We start from the raw sequence: 19,051 nt of genomic DNA, 5'->3' as shown, positions 1-19,051 counted from the left end.
CAAGGAAACCCTCTTCTTGATAGGGAGGCTTTGAAAATACTGAAATAAAAGATAATTCAAGATACCTAGGGGAGAATTTTAAAGAATGGAGATTTGCAAACAATGTGAAATATAGAATAGCAAACGTACATATGCATTTTCCAAAACCCTGTAGTTCCCTGCAACATGCTGGAACTTCTCACACACATCCATTTGTGCACCCAGATGTTTCTAGGATCTTGGCTGTGAGGCCGTAGGGAAGGGATTTGTGAGCTGAAGTCCGGCACATCATACTTTGAATTAAAGCAACTGTGATGAGTGTTAGGGTTATAACATATATAGTATATCATGCACATACTATAAATCTATAGTTGTTTTGTTCTTTAAGTAATTAAAACAATGCAAACTAAGGCATAGGCACCAAGTAAATATGATGTAGTTATTGGAAAGCTCTTAAATACTTTGTCTAAATGTCAAAATCAGAATTACATTAATTTAGTCATGAACTTTTGCACTTTCTCATCTAAACAATGGATTCTCATTTTAATTTCCTTTTACTTTAAATACAGGCATTTCTGTAAAGGAAGTTGCATATGAATATCTGCACGTCTCCTTTCCTGCAACTTTATGAGAAAAGCTGTATCTTACAGAATAATCAGCAGTGAGTATGCCACATACATATAGCAGCAGTGTATTTTGGAAATACCTAAAATAGTTAATCTGAAAAATCTGAATTAGTAAGTGAACATTTCAGTGTACCAGTTCAAGCAGTACATGAATAGACTCATTGTATTTCAGTTCTTTTAAAGAACAAGCCCTATAGCCGTGCATAAGCAAAATTTCCACTAACTTTAGTTTGCTGGCAGGAATTTATTCAGGAACTGCCTGCCATACCTCGGCATTCACATAGTGAACTATATATGACAGAGGCAATTACATATTTCTTGCTGCTTTTAGAGCATTGCGGACTATATTCCATTCTGTTTTCATCATTATACTAATGTGCAGAACAGACCTTAAAACAATTTAGGCTAATCACCCAAAAGGCCAAATGGTCCTCTGTGAGGGTGTGTGTGAGAACTTTGACGTTTTGTTCACGCAGAGCTTAATGTGGAGCATAGATTTGAATTTACTGAAGTGACTGAAGAGGCTTCTTGTCCTTATATGCGCACTTAACACAGTATCAATGCTACTTAAAAATAATAAGGAATAAAGGATGGGGAGAATCAAATTAAACTGCTTACCAGCTACCTCCATTCAACCTCTTGGCATATGGAAGTCAAATAAATTTAATCGCTCTGCTCGAGCAATGTTTCTCATGCATTGTATCACAGTATTGCATATTCCCTGCCTTATTCACAGGCTTTGCTTCTCTGTTTTCCCGTTCTGGCATCTGTGTGGATTTCAAAGGTAACCTTGATCTAGGTTTGCACTCCCGTGCAATGCGTAACAGAAGTGGTAACAGACTGGACCGTTTCTTAGATGCTACTACAAAATATGTCATTCTTTTATGATCTTGACTTGTGACATATCTTGTGACGTTGTTTTAGAAATACACGGGGTCACATTCAAAAATAAGCTGTGCCTCACTTAAGCAGTGGAATCTCTGCTGTATGGGTGAGGAAGACTGTTACTTCTTGAAATGGCTAAGATCGGCAGGGTCCCTCACAGTCCGGTTGCCTGCCTGGGGCTTCATCTGGGTGTGTAGCTGCAGAGGAGAGCAGGGATGTTGTGGCCAGGAGCCTCCCTGAGCCTGTGAATGGCTCAGTTGACCAATACCAGGTAACACCTGTACAACCAAACCTGCTGGGAGTCCATAATCCCCTACCAGATGGGACTGAACCAGAATGCCAAAACAGTTGGAAATATGGGATTGTTCAGGAGCCAGTGCAGATGGCAACGGAGGGCTGGTCAGGACTGCAAGCCTTTGCTTGACATTGGGTGGGTGCTGACACAGATGGTGAACGGGATGTGTGAGAAATGCAGTTCTCTCCTTGCTTGTCTTGTGTCAGATTGCCTCTGCATGAGAAAGGGAGAGGTATTCCAAAACATACTCTTAGCTTCTGGGACTCTGTCCCCTCTCTAGAGATATCCCCTTTACCCCTGAAATGTGAGATTTGCCTAGAAACATGTAGACTGAATTTTGTTTGGAGGGATTATCTGTGTATGGGAGTAAAATGTGAATTTCCTGCATGCATTTGCACTAGTAAATCTTTAGCACTCAACTGTTTGCAGAAAGTGAACAGGGAGTAGACACGAATGCTGTCAAAATGTATTTGCTTTTAACTTCAAATGAATATTCATGAATAATTTCCTGAGCTATTTGCTCACCACTCATATTTAATGATATGGGAAATGGGATGAATAACAAGGTGCTGAAATTTGCTGACAATACACAAGTATTTAAGTTAATATAAACCAAGAAGAAAAGTAAGGAGTTTCAGGAGGAGCTAATAAAACCTGAGTGACTGAATAACAAGATACCAGATGAAGTTCAATGCAGACAAATACAAGATAATCAACAGTGGAAAAAAATCATTTGAACTACTTGTATGTATTGATAGGGCATGAATTAGCTCTAACGTCTCTGGTTAAGATGGACATACTGTCCAGTGGCAGTGACAATGGAAAAAATGCTCCACGCCATTCCTGGGGAAGGGTGAGTCCGGTTCAAAAGGATCTCTTCAGTCCTACTTCAGCTATAATCAGGGCTAATGTAAAATAGAAACAGTGACCTCTAGACCTCTGTGCAGGAATCTGGGGGAAAAATCACTAGATTTATTTATTTATAATTAATTTCTCATATCGGGGTGGAATTACACCAACTGAAGCTAAAAGGCAACTCTGAAAGGACACAGTCAAAATAAACTAATCCTGAGGAAAGGGCAGACATGCGAAAAGTGGCCTGAAAGACGCAAGTTAAACAAGCAGTTTACTTGCAGAGTCAAAAGGGCATCAGCATCATATGAAATATTATGAAACTCTGTGACGGGCACATTTTGAGTTTCTTCAAGACATGCCACAACCTAGCAGCTAGCATTAAACAACCAACAGGAAGGTTTAGCAATGAGTGATTTGGTTTAAATTAAGATGCTAAGCTTTTCATTGAAGCAACTGAGGCAAATGGTTGTAGTAGCAGTCTCTAGCAGAAGGTCAAACCAACATATTACAGGCTCTAATTTTAAGCTTCTTCAGCGCAGCTTGTGAGAGGTCAACCATCAGTGCTGTAACACCACAGGAACATGAGATCTTAGCATGAATAAGTGAGTGAGAATATGGCTTTAAGTCACTGTCCCAGGCAACAACAAAGCATGAACTTCTTTGTAGCTGCTACAAACTCTCTGCTATGTAGTACTGGGGTCCAGAGGCAGCTCTCTCTGGAGTCAGTCCACATGAATAACATGGTTTGCCAAGTGACTGGGATACTAGAAAAGTGATCAGATCAGTAATAGCAGGGATGCCTGAGGACCTGTTCCTTCTACTCTTCTCTCTGTCAAAGCATTCTCTATGGCGTCATTGAGTGGAGGGGCTTCATTTGCCCTCTGTGGGCTACTGTCAACTTTTCTCCAAACTTTACAACTTCACAGTGAACTACTGTGTTCCTGAAATCTTGAATGAAGGAGGTGATATCACAGAGAAAAAATATTACAGAAAAATTGGTTTCTTGGCCCAGGCGTCACAGAGAACCTTCTGCTTAGGAAGGGATAATGCAAGAAGTCAGTGGTGATACAATTGTTTTTAATGCACATATTTTGTTTTGACTTATAGCACTCTTGGCAGTTCATAGGATAAACTTTCCACTCTAAGTCCTAAATAATACAATATTTTCCTCTTCTGAGTATTATTTTGTTCCCTGCTACGGTCCTCAAGCATTTTTTCTTCTGCAAGACTTCTCAGATAGGAAATGCACAAATTCCTAAGGAGTCACTGGAAGAAAGGAGGGAGAGATGCAGCTGGGGAGAGGTGGTGAGGCAGGAATGAGGGCAGGGGGAAGAGGGCTCTGGCCATGGCAGGGCAGTGAGAAGAGGGGCAGAGCACAAAAGCAGCAGAAAACTGGCACTTCCAGGAGCTGTTAACCGAGACACTTGTAACTGTGGGACTGAGGGGATCTGCTATTCCAGCACCGTGTATACCTCATCTGACCCCAGTCCTCTTCATCCCTGTGGCTACATCTAGCTGGTCACACCTCCTCCTCTGCTCCCTGTGGGCCTGCATCTCTGCAAGGTACAACCTCACAGCAGTTGGAGGTTCCTGAGAAGTGTAGGATCAAATCCCAAGATCATCACTTAGCATCTAGTCATTCCTCAGAAGGTATGGAAGTTAATTTTATAAGGACAAAAATCTATGTTATAATTTAAGCATTTTTCAGCCTGTTGCCTGAGAACAAAGCCAGGATGGCTTTGTGGGATGTTGGCCTACCTGGAATATTGACTGGAGCGTTGTGAGCGCAAACACCTGGCCAGGTTAGGACAGTGACTGCCTCTACTTGGGCTCTAAGACTGTGTATTAAAAGAATGAGAAGTGTCAGAACCCTTCTCCCTTGTAAGTAAAACAAAGAAGAGGTAATTGTGGTCTTCTAGGAGCTAGTTTGGTTATCTGGTGGTTAACATACTAGCACTGCACTGTAAGAGCCCTTCACATCTAACACACTGGTATAAATGAGTGTGGATTAAAAGCAACAGGTAATCTGGCATTTCATTGATGTAATTATACATGGGGTTCACTCTATTCTTCCTGTAGAGGTGTGACTATCATTAGCACTACCATAGCATGACCAGTCCCAGGAGAACATAAATAGACGTGGAAAATGAATTACTTTATCCCTTTTAGCTGTGAGGATCTTTATACTCAGTCTGTATATCTCTTCTGTATTATGGCAGATGCAGAAACAGAGCCCAGTTTCAGGGCACTTAATCTGGCTTTCAGAAACATTGCATTCACTTTAAATTCCCTCATTTCATGACTTCATCCAAAGTAAAGCAAAGAGCAGAAAGAAACTGGCTTTGAACACGGAAATGTGCTATTTCTTTCGGATGGACATAGCTACACAGATTTAGTAGGATGTGTGCATGCATATGTTTATGTGTGTTTGTGTGTTTATTGCTTCAGAATTGCCCAGAGTTACATCATCCCAAGAGATATATTCAGCCCTGTATGCTCAGGTGGAATATGATGTTTGCACATAAAAAGATAAGGATTCATGAGGCACTGAGACAGGAAGGTGAGGTGAGGCAGTTATAAAACAGATGCTAACACTACTTTTGTGCTGGAGTCCTCTGAGATAGGCTGCTCTATGGTAGACTAGTCTGTGTTCTAAAAATGTTTTCCCTGGATTTTTTATTTGAAAATAATTTTAACGAACCATGGAAATTCATCATTTTGATCTGACATTAAATACATTTTCAATTGTATCCAGATTTTATTGACTAGAAAAAAACCCTGTAATTCCTGTAGCGACTAGGATAAATGAAACATTTCTGACATGGTATAAAGACCAGTTAAATTCTTGAAGTGATAGTATTTCGTTCGAAACCAATAAATTAATCTGATACTTTAAAAAACAGCAAGATCAGATAAAAAGCTTTATCCAAGGCATTTGTGCATCCTTATACCCATTTAGCTTTTGGCAGCAAACTTGGTGATTCAAGTGAACAGTCATTTGTCAAAAAAGCAAAGGCTGAAAGGAAAGATCATGATCATCTTTTTATTACTGGCATCAAATATTTATCAGCCCAATTCAGTGATAGGCACATACATGTACCTATGTGATAGAGACAGATGTGTAAGTGTGCACGTGCACGTGCATGTTGCTGTTCTGCAGACAGAGTGGATTATATTGGAGCACACTGTGATGGGTTGGATACTGGAGTCTGAGGGTGCTGGATAAATGTGGGACTCAACAGCAAGGAAGCTGAAGATGTATGAACCTTATTAGGAGTGTTCAGAATCTCTCAGTCTGATACACACTCTCACCATCCCCTCTCAGGATGATCCATAGTGGTCTGGAAGTGGGGTCCACAAACTATGGCAGATACATTTGTAAGATGCCCATCATCCAACATCTTTTGGCTCTTGCTAAGTGTCTACAGACACACTTAACTTGAAATCTGAGAAATAAACATATACCCTGATATACCACACTTGTTTTTCCCCACTGTAATATAAAACCGCAAATGTGGTGAGAATCTGGTATATATCCAGCCAGCAGTCCAAATTTGATCACACCAAAGGAATAAATGTCTTTAATACAGTAGATCATGCTTATGTTTATTTGAAGGAAATATACCTAATACCAGTTCTGTTCAGGTTTTGCTCCTTTGTTGGTACTACAGGCAGCTTCTGGAGTGAAATCAGTTGCTCTGTATTTTTCTATATCTTTTGAAAGCTACCTAAGACTGAGCTTTAGGAAGTGTTAACTTCCCTCCCCCATCAGCTGTGGGTGTTAGTTTCATAGCATTGTCTGCACAATCAGCATCCCAATTACCTTTAAAAGCACTGTGAATAAATACATTTCTTCACAATGCAAAGCTTGGAAAATATCCAGTAATTTCTAAGAGCAGGCTGATGTCTTCCTATCAGTTCACCAGCAAAAAAAAAACAAAAAAAAACTTGAGAATTCTACAGTCACACATAAGATATTGTAATCATAGTGATCAGTAATCAAAAATGTGTGGTTTGAAGTCAAGCATGTTAACCTGTGTATATTGATTTATTTATGCCCTCCTAACTCAGTCTTGCAAAGATAAACGAGCCCATTTATAAAATGAACAACACGTTTAAGTATAGAACTGGGGCTTTGCTTCATGTGTAAGAATGGAAAGTCGGTGTTTTGGAGTATTTCCACAAACCATTTATTTGTAATACTTCTTTATTTTGAGGCAAACAGGGATGGATTCTGTAGTACTGACATTCCATATTCATGTACCCTTTTATTTTCTTTAGATATATTTAGTTTAGTTTAATCATATTCTCCAGAATATGCATTTTTGTGCATGTCCCTCCTCCCTGCCTATAAAGAGAGACACCCATCTATACTTCAGTTTTATGACATCTCAATTTTTTTTCTCAGCATATTTTGAAAATTTTGACAGCATAAATTTGAAAATGTGTTCACCTGCTCATCTCCACTTTTTAACTCCTTATCCCTATATGGCAATAGATATTATCAATAAATCCTCCTGGTTTAATCTCCAAAATGTCTCAGAAATCTCCCCTTTCCTCTTCATTCTCCCCATAAAATCTTTGTCAAGTCCATCCTTCTCCACATCCATGCCCACTGCGACCTTGCTGTCTTCAGCTCCTAACTGACACTCACATTAGCCAGTTTCTAAAGTAGTGTAATGCAAAGGTAATCCACTGCTCCCAGTATTGAGATCTCATTAAGATATTCCTAAATCCCCCTTCTTCACTGTCTCCCTATTGCCTTCTAAATTTGATCAAAGCTCCTTTTATCACCCAGAGTTCCTCTTGACCTAACCTTCCTTCTCCTGTCCTTGCTCTGTTCTTCCACATCTTTCTTCTTTACGTGCTTTCTCCTCACCCGCTGCCGGTCACAATGTAAACCATTTGCCAATCAGACCTATGTGCCACCTTTGACGTTGTCCACTATATCTGTGAGTGCAGTAGTTGGGCTATACTATTCCAGATGGAAAGTAACCTGATCTGATTGGCATAGTCCCCTTGATATGTTTGAAACAGTGACTACTAAAAAACAACCTATCATATGCTTTTCTAGCAAAAAGGAAAGGAAGCATTTGTCTTCTTATAGTGAGATTTGGGGTTTTTTTTCTGAGTCATCCACAACCTCTCCTGTGTCCTTAGGCCTTGAATCAGAAAAGGAATTAAAGTTTTTACTATAAATTCACTCACTATGATTCATGAAATTGCTCTCCAACCAGTCTATCTGAACACCCTTCGCAGAAAGCTGATGTCTAGACAAAATTGAAACATACATCTCTGACTTTTCAAAAATATGTTTCCAGCTCTTAAGACCTGAATTTTAGGCTGTAACTTCTTGCTCTCTCTACTTGCTTACTATTAAACATCTCTTAGATTGATTTTGGGGAGCAAAAAGACACAAGGCAATAAGATATAATTTCTGCATTATAGGCTTTCCAAACCCAGACCTCATTATCTGCTGAAACTCAGCAGCAGGATCTGTAAGTTAGTTCAGACAAGCCAAGCTTGCAATACAGCATATGTCAGCATGAAGGACAGGACAAGCAGATCAAAGCTCTCCTCAGTTCATTTGACTTTCTGTTCCTCTGTGTCTCCATGCATTAGATTACGGGAAAACTTAACAAAACAAACTAATTCCTAGTCCCTTCCTCTCTTCCCCTTTCAGACCCTCCCCCCTCACAAAATCAAACAGGAGAAAAACAGTCTTCCTACACCTGGACCCTTTGTTCATTATTCTGTGGCTCATCGAAAATTAACATCCGGTTGCTGGAGCTTCCTCTCTCTTTGCCAAGGTGCTACAGAAGTACTTTGTGCCAACCAGACACCTACGTGCTTTTTCTACATGCCTCACACCTCCCTGGCCTGAGCAGAGTTTAACCCACTGAATGCCAGCAGCGATCATGAAGCTGGAAGATGATGGCAAGCAAATAGTTCCAAACAAGTTTAGAAAATGTGCCGCCACATCCACGTCCACAGATAATTTCTAAGAGGAGCCTGATGCCTTCCCACCGCTTCCGTACTAAAGTCCCAGCTTCAAAACATTCAAGTCAGACATGAGATATTTTGTCACAATGACATCCACAGCCTCATGTCCATTTGATTTAGTTGAGAGATATTCTCCATTCTTCCAGCAGCATACCTGTTTGTGCATGTCCCTCTGTTCCCATCTATAAAGACATACATCACTGCTTCAGTTTTACAGTGCTTCTATATGTGAGTCATCATCTCCAGGAAGCTGGGAAATGATGGTATGCACATCATCCATAGTAAGATTAGAGAAAATATTGCACGTCCATGCATAATGTAAGTACATGCTGAAGTCTCTTTGGTTAGGATGCTATAATAAGGATAGAACTGCTCTCACGTTTAACACAAAGACATGCCAAATGCTTTACCAGATTGACTATATCGAATATGTCCTATTACACAACACCCTTTTTCAGTCCCGTGAACCCATAGAAACTTCAGCTCCTTTGGCTCCTGAGATTCCAGGCCATACAATTGCCTTCCTGCCTCTTTCCTCCCTGCCTATACGTCTTTGTTTTCCTCACAAAGCAGAGTTCAGTGGATTTCCTGTACCTCCTCACAGGCCATTACCCTTAAAGCAACATTGCCCTGCTGCAGTGAGGATCTATCTCAAAACCGAAGAAAGCGGTAGGAAGAACAACAGCAGTCAGCCAAGATTGTCTCTAAAAAAAATGGGTCTCAGGGCTCACATATACTCAGCTCACCAGGAAAAGGTGGAAGGAAGCATGTAGACCGTTACCTCCAAGCTTGTAAACCCTGAGCTACTTACTAATCTCCTCCACCTCTTCCTCACCCTCCCTGATCTGTTCCACTGTTCTGCTGCTCCTCCCATGCTCCTCTAACCCACTCACCCCTGAATCTTCTCTGATATACCCTGCAAGACCCAGGCTCCTGCTTGTCTTTTACTTTCTCATTTATTCCCTTCTCATTTATTCCCTACTTGCCAGGAGACCAGGTCCTCAGCCCCTCCTGACCCTCCCTGTCCTGCATGTGAGTCTCAGGAGCTTTTGGAAGCGTGAAGCCCAGGACAAAGGGCAGTGTCAGAGCTGCGCCTGCACCAGGACGTCACTTTCTTGATAGGCATGTGTGCGTATTTTGCACATGGTCATACATTTTAAGGCAGGGAGTTTTTTTCTGTGACACAGGGACTCCGCACCAGGCACCGTACGGCAACGGCATCACCAATGAAACTGCTTCCATTCCTAGGTAGGTGAAATCTCCTTCCCTGGGGAGCGAGTGACAGGAGGGAAGGGTCCAGGGTCTGGCAAGGAGAAACGAGTGTGTTGGAGATTGTAGAAAGCTGCTGGGTACATGGGACTGAAAATCTCCGCCGGGTTTGGTATTTGCATGGTTAGGATCATCCCAAAAACAAATCCCACAAATGCTAGTCTTCACCTCATTGTGGGTTTTGTTCTGTAGAAACCAGGTGTCTGTGGATTTGCTTTTATTTTTCCCCTCTCTCTCTGTCTGCTCGGGACATTTTTAGATTTCAAAATTTATGAACAGCAAAAGGACAAGAGAATCCCACAGGTTTCTGTTTTAATCTCTGGAAGATGGTCTCCTTTCTCAAAAACAGAGGGAAAAGATGAAACTTGGTGATACCTAAATTGATCTGGATTATATATAGTTGTTAAAAATCTGTCTGTAATTTTTAGTCTTGAATTTTTCATGAAAAGACCAAGAAAACAACACCTCAGTGAGATTTCCTGGAGCGATGAAACCTGTAATTGTAACATAGGGTAGCAAATATCCAGAATAATATTTTGGTAGCGAAAACCAGAACTGCAGGGGAAGGCAGCATCCAAAAGGATCTTTGTGTTCTGCAACTCTCGTTATGCCCTGCTAACAATTTATAAAGTACAAAGTAAAAAACTTACTTTCCACTCCAAGTTAACTGCCCCATTTCTAACTGACTACAGGGTGTGTATAATTATTGAGTGAGCTGTTAGTTTTCTCAAAGGCAGAGATTCCTTTTTTCTTTGTGTTGAAAACCGTATGCGTTCATACAATGGGAAAGTAGTTAGACAATTTAGGAGCCATCCAGTGGCTGGAAAAAAGAAGACAATACTTTCATAACATGGAAATGGTATTTTAAGAGATTAACTTCAAATAATTTGGATAGATTTTTAAAACCTAATGTCATAATGCAGTAAATTCTGTGACATGTTATTTTAATCTCTCAGACCATACATGTATTAGCCACACAAGTATGGAAGTGCTTGTAAACATAAAATCTCTGATCAGGGGAACCTTCTTTGGTATTTTTAACTTGATATGTGTAGGGCAGTTTGGATTACACTCAATACATAAATCAGAGTGCAAATAAATGTCTGCGCTTTGCTGGAAAGTACTGGAGTGCTTTGAAAGCCTTTCAAATGTTTTCCCCAGATCACTGAGTAAGTTCTATATTGTTTACCAATTTATACTGGTTTAGCACATACACTAGTTCTTGATCTACAGTGTCTGCTGTTTGTAGCCCCTGGGTACTTTTACCAAAGAAGTCCCTGTAGTTGGTGTCCCTCACCCCATTGTGTGATATAGCTGAATCTGTGATGATGTTAAGTTTCCTGGAATGCACCAATTTTGTGGATATCTTTTTCCCAGATCTAGTTTTAGAGCTTAGAATGAAGCTTTTAGATAAAGAAACAAGACTGATTTTCCTTTATTCCAGTTCTGATTTCCAGTCTGCTGGACTATGGCTGCACTTCTGCAAGCTGCAACATGACATGCCACAAAAATGCCAGGTGTGAAGTTCAGGGTGGGACAACAGGCTGCTATTGCTCCCAAGGATATACAGGAAATGGCATAACGTTCTGTAACGGTAAACAGATTTTACCTATATGCATTTCTTTTATGTGCTTGCTTGAAAAACTTACTCAAGAGCCCATTAGCTCAAGGATTAAGCTTTGTGTCAAAACACCTTACACTAACATGTTCTCAAAGCCAAAAAGTCTAGCAGTTTCTGATAAATTCTACAACTTATTCTCAGCCTAGTATTTTAATATAGCATACGGTGCATCTGAATTGAGTATGACCCATTTTCCAGCTTTCCTTTTCCATGAAAGATGATGATGCATCTTCTCTGACTTAGCTTCAGCAATTTCCCTCATGACTCAGGACTTCTGAAACTTGGAGTTGGCATGACTGCTACTTTACAGCGCTCACATCTCATCCACACACACTCTTTTCCCAGCAGCTGACCATGATCAAATAATACAGCTCCTGGGCTACTCTAGAAGACTGAGGAGGTGTGTGTGCCGCAGAGACATGCCCACATGTGAGGCCAACATTAATTTTTCCACTACAGCTTCTTGCAAGGGAAATATGCCAGAAATCCTTTGGAGGGGTCTGCTTCTGGATGCCTTTAGCTTCCATCCAAAGAAAAGGATGTTTTCCCTGCCTTCACTTTTGAGTTGTCCTCCACTATGAATAGCTCTAGTACTTACTTCCACTGTAAGATATAGCTATGCCCAGATGCAGGCAGGCTAAAATTCATATGAATCTTATCAGTTTTCAGTGTCCTGAGAAGTAATTATGATATTAACCATGCATTTAGTCAGTTTTTGTGTTTCATGCATCTTGAGAAATTTGGCCGTAACAGAGGCATTTCAGTTTGGTATGAGCACAGGTAAGCGGCCCAACTTTGGATTTTTAAAGCTCATTTCCTATGGTGTACTTGGAAGTGTGTTTGTTTTAGGAAAATTTAGAATGCAAAGACTTTTTCCTAAGAAAGCTGCCTACCCTTTTATAAGCTGGGAATGCTTAGCGAGAAATATAGCTGACTAAAATAATAAACAATATGGAGTCACAAAAATAGTAGAATGATTTAGTTTGGAAGAGACCTCCAGAGGTCATCTGGTCCAGCTCCCCACTTGGAGCAGGTCCCACTTAGAGAAGGTTGCTCAGGGCATGTCCGGCCGAGTTTTTAGTATCTCCAAGGATGAAGATTGCACACCTCTCTGGGCCCCTCTTCCCGTGTCTGGCTACCATAATTTTGACAACTTTTTCTGATATCTAGTTGCGGTTTCTCTTACTGCAGCTTGTAACCTTTGCTTCTCATGCGCACTTACCGCTGTACATTTCTAATAATAGTTTAGCTTCCTCTCCTCCCATGACACCCATTATGCAGCTATAGACATCAGTATGATTTCCCTTTTGCCTTCTCTTAGCCTGAACAAACACTGTTCTCTCAGCCTCTTTTTTGCATCACGTGTCATGTAGTCACTGAACGAATTTCTTGAATTTAATGCTAACCTTGCCCTAAATATAGGTAAATCATTATTTGTCTATCGAGCTGGTCAGATGAAAATAAGAAGAAATGGCCTTCACAGCACTAGTATTGTATTTGCACTAATTCAATTTTACTACCATGAATAAGCTGGTAGATTTGAAAGTTAAGTGCACATTACGTTTGGAGAGTCAAGGGCCTACGCTTGTGAATAATGCATAGAAAGAAGAAAAACAAGTCAAATTTTAGCAATGCTACCTGGAACAAATCAAGCCAGCACTTACCTACCATGATCTGATACCCACTACATTGTCTGTACTTTTCTAGAAATTGTGATTGTGAATCATCAATTAAATTTGCAGTAAAGATAGCTGTTGTTCTTCACTGTCATTACTGACATTCTTAAATCCATCCATTATATACGTACCCATTATGGCATTATTAAATCTATTTCTGTAAGGATGGATTTATCTTACCTTCAATGTTTTTCTCATACAGTATCTTTTTCTTACTTTCTCTTTTGCCTGTATTTTCTTGGGGAAATCTACATTCAAAATTCATAAAAACATTCATTGATCATTTAAAGAAAATTCAGTACAGTGAAATATACATTCACAAATCTTGTGAATCAATTAATTGTTTATTAAGAATTATACTGAGTGTTTGGAAACAGTCTTTAAAATAAAATTTCCAATGTCAGTCCAGGCAAACAGCTACTAGATGTATTTGTGGTGCTTTGCAGTTAAGTGGCAGTGGTTTGAAGCAAGCCTCATGTCAGGAGGCCAGTGTTTTTTCTGGTAAAATACCTCAACAACCGCCAAAGTCACTTACCCTCCAGCTAAGCAGCAAAGCTTGTATCAGAACTATGTGGCTGTTGCCCCTGAAAGAGAGACGACGTTTCTCCAGGGCAGCGTGTTACACAGTGCATTATTAATATTTTGCAGTAGTCCTCTAATAGCATAAACAAGTAACCTGAATTTTAATTGGGCAGGCTTTAAAAAGGATTAGAAATATAGGCTGAACTCTATCATTAATACTTTAAAGCTACAAAAACGTAAAGCAAAGCCTCAGTTTTTTTAATGATGTAGTAGATCTTGCTGTTCTGTGTGGCAAAAGAGGCAGGTGTATCTGCTGTTCTACAGATAGCTACCCATTTTTCTTCAGTTAATAATCTTAGGCTTTTACAATGATAGTCCAGTCACCTTCAAAGCAGATTCTCAATTATGTGCTAATACAGGCATTTTCTAAAGAGTATATATGGTACGTTGTGTTTACACATTTGCCCTTTTAGTTATTTAGATAGGCTGTGAGAGTTGTAATTACTGTCAACAACATTAATAATTTTGCATAGCGTAGAACCAACTTCTTGTGCTTATCCTGGTAGACAATTAAAGCAGAACAGTAGTTATTTTGAGGGTTTATTCTGGAACAAGAAACTCAAATTCTTTCTTCTTGTAAAAATGTTGAACAAAAAAAAATGTGAGTATTCAGGTTAGTTCTCTTAAGCTTGAATAGCTGGAAAACTGTCCCTTTTTATTTATAGGTTCATTCTCACTGTATTTAAAAGGTTTACATTTGTTTCTCTACTTTCACTTGCTTGTAACACCTCTTAAATACTTGTAAAAGTTATTTCTTTGCTAGCTCTGTCTTTTCAAAGTGATACACTTAGACATTTTCCCTTGAGTTTACTGTGCTGCAAAAGGCAATAATGTCCTGTTACATTTATTTCCTAGCACCATTATTGATGAATCATGAATCACTGATGTCAGCATACCTTTGGAATGGGGTTTGTTAGTTTTTACTTTGCTCCCTTTGCCAGCTGGCTAAGTGGCGGCAGAGAGCTCAAGATTATTGGATTTGCTGTGTATAGATAAAGACATATAGATATGAATTTAATTTCCTGGTGTCAAAGTCATGGCTTTTAAAATAATTATCCTCTTACAATCTTTCCCACAAGATTTCAACCACTTTAAATTAGGTCATGTTTTGGGCTTTCCGAAGGCATACTTTGGCCAGTCTAACAAAAAGCTAATCCTCTTCATAATCTCATTGTCTTCAGTAAGAATATGTGCAGGAATGCACATAGTCAGGAGACTAACTGATTGTAGGACCTGGACTCTTTTATATATTGGAATTATAACTTACATAGCAATAAATTCCTTCTGTACGGTATCTTCCAGAAAGCCATAAATGAGTCACCTTGTCAAGCTTTACACCTCAGAGGTACAAAATACTATCCCATTCTTCTTACTTCTTCTTTTGTATTTATATTCCTTGCTTTATGTAGTACAAGATGAGAGAGAACAGCCTCTGAAAATATAACTATTTGCCGTTTAGGACTCCATTCTTGGGCAGATGTGTATTTGGAATGTAATGCGTGAGGCTTTGGCTTCACATTATCATACACCTAATTGAAGTAGCACAGCTAGAGCTCTTGGCGTAAAAATATAGCCAGACAAGACTGATTTATAGACAAGTATACTTCCTCTTGTGCAAAAAAGCCATGGAAGTTTTGCTGATAAATAGCATATATTTGCCACATTAGTAAATCCATTTCTTGATATAAAAAGAGTCGGCCATATAAATTAGGTGTTGCTCATAATCCCAGCTTTCTTCCAGAAGAAAATTAAAGGAAACAAACAAAATTTCAGATCCTTTAGAAAAGCTTGGGGTGGAAGTAAAACTTCATAGAAGCCAATATTTTATTTTTAAAACAGAGAGAAAAATGAGTTGGCATCATTGATGCTTTCCTAAGCAGCTCTGCTGTTTCAATACTGGCTGCTTCTTGATTGCTGACTGCCAATTTGCTGCTTTGCTGGCACACTGCAGGAAATTAAAGTAAACAGTGTGATCACAGTGTTTACTTTAACTTTGCAAAATACGGAAGGAAAATGAAGCAGTGCTGTTTGTTCCAGGAGGGTAGGCAGGCAAGCAGGAAAAGTCTGAACACAATATCCCTCCCAGATATCCCCGCACAATATTCCCTTGTAAATGTCACTTGCAAATTATACTGCAAAATTAATCAGTCTTACTTGTAAAATAGTTACAGCTCTTCCAGAAATAGTGAGCAGGAACTTAGGCTATCTGGGAAACTTTGTACTGAAGCAAGGCACTAACTCTTTCTGAAGTGCAGCGCAGGAGGATTTATCATTTTCCAGAGGCAAAAAATACATCAGTGCAAAGTGGTATTTTATATCAAAATATAGAATCCCTGTTAGAGCACAGGGCAATTTGTGTAAACTCAGCTGAATCAAATTGAAAGCCTACTCAATAACTGAACACAAACATATTTTCTTGTTTTACTGAGGGTCATACGACCAAGTCTCTGGCTTTTGCCAGCTCTGAAAAGGAGCTTTCCTATGAAACATTCAGCTCCTTGCTCTAAGGTGATGTCGCTGTGTCCCACCACCAACTTTTATTGCAGTCACTGACTTTGTCTTGATTCACTGGTGTCACCGTTGCCATTCTGCAGCACCCAGGAGGTGTACAGTTTTGAGGGAATTTTCACCTTTCAAATTAACATGACCCTGCAAAACCACCGTGTATAATCATTTCATTCTATCCAGGAATGTCCTTCAGTAGAAAATGATCTAACCCAAATGCTGGTTCACTAGAGGAGAATTTTTTTTTGTTGTTACCAGCATGCATACATCACTGGATGTCACTTCTGTGTTTACCAAATAGTCTGAAATCACTGATACGGAAGATCCAATCCACACACTTCCTAAATTCATTTCACTGCTATCAGTTACCACAAGCTATAAAAAGGCAAATTGCAGCTGCTCTAGCATAGCACAGCAGGAGAAAGATATGCCTTAGCCAAACACAAATAACGGCTTAACGCAGTGGGTGACAGCTTGGAAAATGTGGGATGTGCTAAGCAGGAGGCCAAAGCAGGCCACCGATTCCCAGCCCTTTTGACATACTCCTCATAGCCTCTGGGCTTGTCTCTCACCCTCCCTTACTCTTTTACCTTTTTCCCCCTCCTCCTGTGTCTCCCAATCCTGCTGTTTTGCCTCCAAATTCTGCTGGATCTTTTACATGGTTTCAGGGTGGAGCATGGTAAAACCAGAGCGTGGGCTGAGTGAAAAGGCAGAAGTCATCTTCAAATTCAGAATTCTTACTTGAGGCTTAGGTATCCGGCTTTTTGGTGATCCCAAGAAGTGTTAGGAGGCACCATCCTGTTTGTTGCATATGTAGGTATTATATTTAATTAAGCCCATGCCTTCAGGTTTCCTCTCCAGGGGACGGAAAGTTTTCTTCCCTTCCATGTCTTGATCGGTCATGATGTAGCTAAATGATTTTTGCCTTTTCCTGAAGTGCAGAGATTGACTGCTGAGCTGTGCGATGTTACCCAGCCAAGGTATCTTGATCACACATCCTTGATTAAACCTGTAGGCAGGTCATGGAATTGAAAAGCCTGGACAAATTAGCTGGGAGGATTTGATATTCCAGCGCGTGGTGGTCCACTTGCCTGGGAAAGGGTGGTGTTAATGTGCAGGTTAACATAGCAGATTCCTGGCCATTTAGAGACCTTCAGCTTTATGTATGGCTTTTGCCTTTTCATGTGCAAGATGTTACACTTTTCTGTGAATTTGGCAAGGCTTTGATGGCTATGATGTATGTAGACTGCTGGGGACTAAGCAGCTGTTGCATGGTTATCTTCCAGTTGCAAAGACGGACCTATGTTTATGTTCCTGAAGATAGCCATCCCCTTGGCTAACATTGTTAGTCAAAACAGTGTTTATGTAGAGTTGACTTTACTTTTTATAATTGAAATTGTTTATTGTAACTAGCTATCATTGAAAGCATATTTTAGTTGGAGTATTTAAGAGTAGATCTGGAATGTGAAAGGGGAGAGTGTGTTACAACAGTGCCTGGTGATGCATGAGGACATTAGTCAGATGGAAAGCAGTGCAATATGTTTGAAGTAACAATACGATCCTGCTGAATAAGACACAGTGGAGGCTGTCCTTCTCCAATTGTCTTACCTCTATAAGTGGCTGAGTCCATAAAATTTTGACTCGAAGAATTTTATGCATTTGAAATGCCAAATCCAGTTGTCTCACTGATATGATAAAATCCCTCCCAGTTTCTCATTTGAATGAGATAGACAGAAATCTTCGGAGGGTTAGCTCTTCTTCCTACTGCCAGAAAACACAGTTCGCCTGGGCCAGAGATACACTATAATAATTTGTAAGATTGATCCTCATTTTAATAAGCCTTGGACTGAGCCCATGATAGACTCATAACATTCAAAATTCGAGAGGGGAAAAAAAGAGGCAGCTCTATCTTTTTTCCCCCATGTTTTTTTGTTTACATTTTCTTGAAACGGTACTTTAAGCATGACTGAAATACAGTGATGCATTTTTTGAATGGGCCAGAAAGAAACAAAACTTCCTTTTGTTACATCTTTAATCATATCCAGTCTGTCTTTTAAATTTGCCCTGATGCATTTAAAAAGAGTTTTTAGAATGTGTCTAGATGATGCGGTAAAAAAGTTAGTTGTCTCTCTCAAAAATGTATCCAAACTTTCAAGTTGACCAGCTGCACACGGATGGTTTCTTATGTGTTTAACTCAAAATGTGTTTTAACCCATGCCAAATAATGCTAATTTCCTTTCTTGAGAAAATACTCTTTTCATCCTGCTTCATGGTCCTAAGAATCAATCAGTGTGTTACATGTTTAGAGGATGGGGGAAAATTCATTTAAGGAGCTTTAAACTTATTATCTCAGAGCCTGCTTACTTTGTGTTTGCCAGAGATATGATTCACTTCCTGGATCTCTAGCATCTGAAGTGGCCTCAGAAGGTCCAACAGTAACAACACATTCTTCTCACTTGCTGGTTTGAAGTAAAAGGATGGAAGTTATTTCCAGAACACTTATACTCATACATGTATATTAAATGTACACAAATGTGCACACAGGGACCTATGTATAAGTAGGTAAGTGAATAAAAAGCAACCTTTTCTATGAAAAAAATTTAAAGCAATCTCAGAATTGTCAGTTTTACTCATTCTGGATTGTATAGCTGAAATTATCTTTTGTTAAGTAAAGACCAGGATTTATTGGAGAGAAATTGCTTCCATAAATTCCACCTCCTTGGGACATCTTCTGTAGCTAGGTCTGCACATGGTA

At 39.7% G+C, this 19,051-nt stretch overlaps 1 protein-coding gene across 3 annotated transcripts in view; it reads left to right on the top strand.

The window, feature by feature from the left end:
• Positions 1 to 9,266: 9,266 nt before the first annotated feature.
• ADGRL4 (adhesion G protein-coupled receptor L4) overlaps positions 9,267 to 19,051 on the top strand; it is a 79,728-nt gene continuing 69,943 nt past the window's right edge. Inside the window, exons 1-3 of one of the 3 annotated variants that reach the window (XM_064455384.1) lie at positions 9,267 to 9,312; positions 9,831 to 9,891; positions 11,357 to 11,506. In XM_064455384.1, coding sequence (XP_064311454.1) covers positions 9,870 to 9,891; positions 11,357 to 11,506 — 172 coding nt within the window. In that variant the 5' untranslated portion in view covers positions 9,267 to 9,312; positions 9,831 to 9,869. The other 2 variants (XM_064455383.1, XM_064455386.1) reach the window with 2 other exon arrangements.

This window comes from Phalacrocorax carbo, chromosome 6, assembly GCF_963921805.1.
Source record: "Phalacrocorax carbo chromosome 6, bPhaCar2.1, whole genome shotgun sequence".
Taxonomy (NCBI): Eukaryota; Metazoa; Chordata; class Aves; order Suliformes; family Phalacrocoracidae; genus Phalacrocorax; species Phalacrocorax carbo.
This window is presented reverse-complemented; position numbering and strand designations above follow the sequence as displayed.